Source organism: Cyprinodon variegatus, unplaced genomic scaffold (genome assembly GCF_000732505.1).
Source record: "Cyprinodon variegatus isolate N-32 unplaced genomic scaffold, C_variegatus-1.0 Scaffold412, whole genome shotgun sequence".
Taxonomy (NCBI): Eukaryota; Metazoa; Chordata; class Actinopteri; order Cyprinodontiformes; family Cyprinodontidae; genus Cyprinodon; species Cyprinodon variegatus.
In genome coordinates this window covers 772,093-776,527 of record NW_015150865.1, presented here as the reverse complement: position 1 = coordinate 776,527, position 4,435 = coordinate 772,093, and the positions used below count along the sequence as shown (strand labels likewise).

The 4,435-nt window shown below is 39.5% G+C and overlaps 1 protein-coding gene across 1 annotated transcript in view; it reads left to right on the top strand.

The window, feature by feature from the left end:
• The first annotated feature begins 598 nt into the window (after positions 1-598).
• Positions 599-4,435, top strand: part of acot8 (acyl-CoA thioesterase 8) — a 10,502-nt gene continuing 6,665 nt past the window's right edge. The window contains 4 exon segments of the mRNA XM_015388066.1: positions 599-649; positions 651-781; positions 2,439-2,575; positions 2,734-2,959. Of these exon segments, the coding sequence (XP_015243552.1) occupies positions 599-649; positions 651-781; positions 2,439-2,575; positions 2,734-2,959 (545 nt within the window).

Below are 4,435 nucleotides of genomic sequence, written 5' to 3'. Positions count from 1 at the left end.
TGAACTTAACTGGGTTCTTCTTCCCCAAAAAAGGTTTAATTTTAGCTGTTCATCATAAGACGATGCTGGAACATATATAAAAATGTATGTCCCTGAATTCATTTCTTAAGTGTGGCAGAAAAACCCTGCTGACGACTACAATTTATTCATTTTCTTTTTAAATTGATGCTATTGTTGACAGTGTTACATCATCATTGTTTATTGTATCAGACTATGTAGTTCTCCTTAAAAAGAGGTATGATTATTTATAGAAAGCTGACTCCCGGATTTAAATCAGAGCCGTATACCACGCTAGCAATTTGAAGAGAAGTGGCAATCTGCACATCTAGAGAAATCCTACTTAATCGTAAAAATTGTTTATTATTTTATTATAAAGACCATTCACAAAGCTTGAGGTATTTTTTAATAATTAAAAGAGGAGCAGAGCAAAAATCCAGTTTCTTCTACTTAATTTATAAATTAAGTAGAAGAAACTGGATTTTTGCAAAGAAAATAGCCTCCTAGAAGTTTCTTTCAGCCACTGGAGGGCGATAAAGAGCAAATAGAACTGAAGGGCACCCCGGTCTTTAAAGCAAATAAGAGAAAGTTGTAAAGCAACATGGCGGAAGGGAAATGGGACGAAAGTGATGTAGTTTACCCATTAACTGATTTTTTTAGAGTCAGAGAATTCCGCTGAGGACGAAAGCTCAGAAAGTTCAGCAGCTCAGTGTCCGCAGGACCTCAGAAGCGTCTTGGTTACCAGTGTTTTGAACCTGGAGCAGCTGGACATTGACCTCTACAGGTAGCTAGCTCCACAACATTTATATTTACGGAGGCTTTTTCAAGATCGATTGACCACAAACTAAAAGAAAATATATCTACATGACACATTAACGGTGTCCGACCGATCTAAAATGAAGGCGACTGTCTCATTGCCAGACTGAAAACCTCAATAAACGGGTTGGGAAAATTATATAACATTAGTTTTTTGCAAACCTTTAATCTAACATTTTAAATATCAATGAAAGAAAAGACAAAGAAAGGGAAAAAATGTTTTAAAGATTGCACTGTGCAGAATGATTAGAGAATAGAATAGAAAATCTTTTTATTGTCCCACATTGAGTGAATTCTTTTGTTTACAGTAGCAAAAAGATTATAGAAAAAATGGTCACACAAATGTGAAACTTATAAAAGTGTCTAATTAATATAAATACTGTGCACTTGGAGAATAAATAACCAATATACAGCTATGGACATTTTTACAGTATTGGAAAATAGCTTCAACATCAGGGATGTGCAAAATGACAGCAGCATGTTATTTAACTGACTAAGGTAGAAACTGTGCAAAAATCAGCATGGATGTAGAAACTTATTGAGGTTGTTGGAAGCAGTGTTGGTTATAGTGTCTTATAGGTGCTGGGGGGAAGGATCTGTGATAACGCTCCCTTGTGCATTTAGGGTGCAGCTGTCTATCACTGAAGGAGCTCTCCAGTTCTGCAACAGCTCCATGCATGAGATGGGAAACATTATCCAACAGAGATGTTAAATTAGTTTGTATCCTTTGGTTTCCCACCTGCTGCACTGAGTCCTGAGGGCATCCAATCACAGAGCTGGCCTTCCTGATCAGCTTATTTAGACATTTTCTCTCAGCTACAGATAAGCCACTCCAACAGAAAGCTCCATAGAAGATGGCTAATGCCACAATAGAGTTATAGAAGGTCTTTAAGAGCGCCTCCTGCAGTCCAAAAGAACTGAGTCTCCTCAGCAGGAAGAGTCTGCTCTGACCTTTCTTATACAGAGCCTTGGTGTTGGTGAGTCCATTTCAGTTTGTTATTCAGGTAAACGCCATAAGAGTCCACTATCTCAATGTCCGTTCCCTGGATGTTCAACGGTGTCAGTGGGGTGGATCTGCTTCTGTGAAAGTCCACCACTAGCTCCTTGGTTTCCCCTGCAAGTTCTGAGTCCACTGTCTGTACTCTGAGTCGTCCCCACCTGTGATGAGGCCAACTATGGCAGAATCATCAGAGAACTTCTGGCGGTAGCAGCATGGGAAGTTGATGGAGGAGTCTGCTTTTTGTCTACAGAGGTTAAATCTTTTATGAACTGAACAAGGTAGCAGCCTTTTACAAAGTTGTTTAGTGGGTTTCATGGGGTAAAAAGACTTCCTTCTAATGTAATCAATGATCCCAGTACAAGATAATACCAGCAAGGTGAGAAAATAATGTTATGAATGCCGCTAGCTAAAGATTTTAGAAAATTAAAAAGAAAATTATACTCAGGTCGCACTCAGCCACAAATCTGAAGGATAGGTGTGTTGCTAAAAACAGCTGAGAATGATCATACTTGCAGGCAGTAAACATGATGTATGAGCTGGAGGGTTTGACATCAGCAGTGTCAACCAGCTGCACTGCTAGTTGGCCGCGTTACATTTGATCCCCCTCTTTGTCTGTCTTCCTCAGGGGAACGCATCACTGGGTGCCACGCACTCAGCGCCTATTTGGGGGTCAGATCATCGGTCAGGCTCTTGTGGCTGCAGCCAAATCTGTTGGTGATAATCTCTATGCTCACTCCCTCCATTGCTACTTTGTTAGAGCAGGTAAGACAACCTTGTGGCATCAGAAGCATTTCATTTAGGGTGCGTAAGGTTTCAACATTAACTGTTTATTTAAAAGTAGGACCATCACTAGGAAGAAAAGCCATTTTTTATGTTTTTGTATTACTTTTATGTGTGTTTTGTTGTTGTTTTTTTTGCAGGGGACCCTAAGGTACCTGTGCTTTACCAGGTGGACCGCACTAGAGATGGGCGCAGCTTCACAGTCCGTTCGGTTAAAGCCATCCAGCACGGACAGCCGATACTGATCTGTCAGGCTTCCTTCCAAGTGCTGCAGCCCAGCCCCCTGCAGCACCAGTTCCCCATGCCAGTGGTTCCTCAGCCTGAAGACCTGCTGACTGTCGAGGAGCTCATCCAGCGGTATCTCAGGTAACGGCTGGGTTACTTTGAACAGTTGATTCACATGTTTTTCTTTCTTAGAACCAATGAGGACAATATAAATCAAATGTCCTGCACGTTCCTTGATAAATGCAATGGATTTGTAACATTTCAAGCTTAGCTCATTTATACATTGAAACATCTGCCTCTAGGGATTATCTGATTATTACCTCCACTAAGGAGGTAATGTTTTTGTTAGTGTTTGTTCACCTGATTTTAAAAGGATCGTCACAAAGTTCTAACCACAGGTGTGTCTTTAGCCCAATATGAAATCCATTCAATTTTAATCATGATCCAGATAACTATCTGAATTTAGGAATTTTTCAAAGGATGCCTTAACAGTGGAATAAGCTGGTTGGCTGTAGTAGGGCAAACAAAAAGCCAAAGTGTTGTTTTAAGTAAAGCACAATGTTTGTGGAAATGGCAGGATGCTGATTGTTAGGCTTCTGTTAGCGTACCTACCAGAGCTCAGCAGAGTATTTATACTGACATTACAAAGTCCATTAAAAGAACCACAGCAAAGCGATTCACAAAAAGTTCATCATTTCCGTGGGGAAAACTGTCTACCTGGGATGTAAAAATAAATGGTGAAAATATTTCAGTAGATGAAACTGTTTTTAATGGTGTGGTTGACTTTTTATTATTTTTGTCAAGCTTTAGTTAAACGCTTTGTAGATCAAAAGTACAACATTTTGGAACCTTAAACAGTGATTTATTTTGCTTAGAAAAGTCCAGATTGAAGCGGTTCTCTGTAGCCCAGTAGAGCACCTGTTTGTTAATTTTAATCCACTGGACCACAAGGTCTTACTGTATAGGTCAAAGGTCATACGCTTCTCTTTAAGGCCTCCTCTCTGGCTTTTTACAACTTGAATTATACTAATCAAATATCCGTATGTATGCATTAGGCTAATACGGAAGCGTATTGCATTCATCAAAGAAAAAAAAATTGGACAGCTTCGTAATTATGAGATCTTTTCTCATAATTACGAGATGAGATCTCATAATTATATTATTATGTTATATTTAGGAGATCATGAAGGACATTTATTGTCGAGCTACGCTACATGAAACGTAAACAATGAGTGGGTTGTCAGATTTAATATGCTTTTATTTCCTTTTAGGTGTGCGACTCTGGGAAATACTGGGTTCCCTCAATGTGGATGGAATTAGTTTTGTACACATTGCGCAGTAAGTCCTTAGAATTGTTTAGGCAAAGAAGCCCTCTCTATTTCGACTTGCTTGAAGTTGCACTGTTCCTGCAGGAACAATTAAACCCTCACGGAATGCTTCATGGCTATAAATGAATTAGTGCTGTCCCAAAGAACTGTCGACCGATACCTTCTCAAAATCCTAGATCCGCAAAGAGCACAGATTATGCTTCAGAATCGTTTAAAACGACCAGGTCCGAAGCTTATGTGGTGGCATGTCCTTCATATGAAAAACTAAAACCATACTGAATCAGTATTA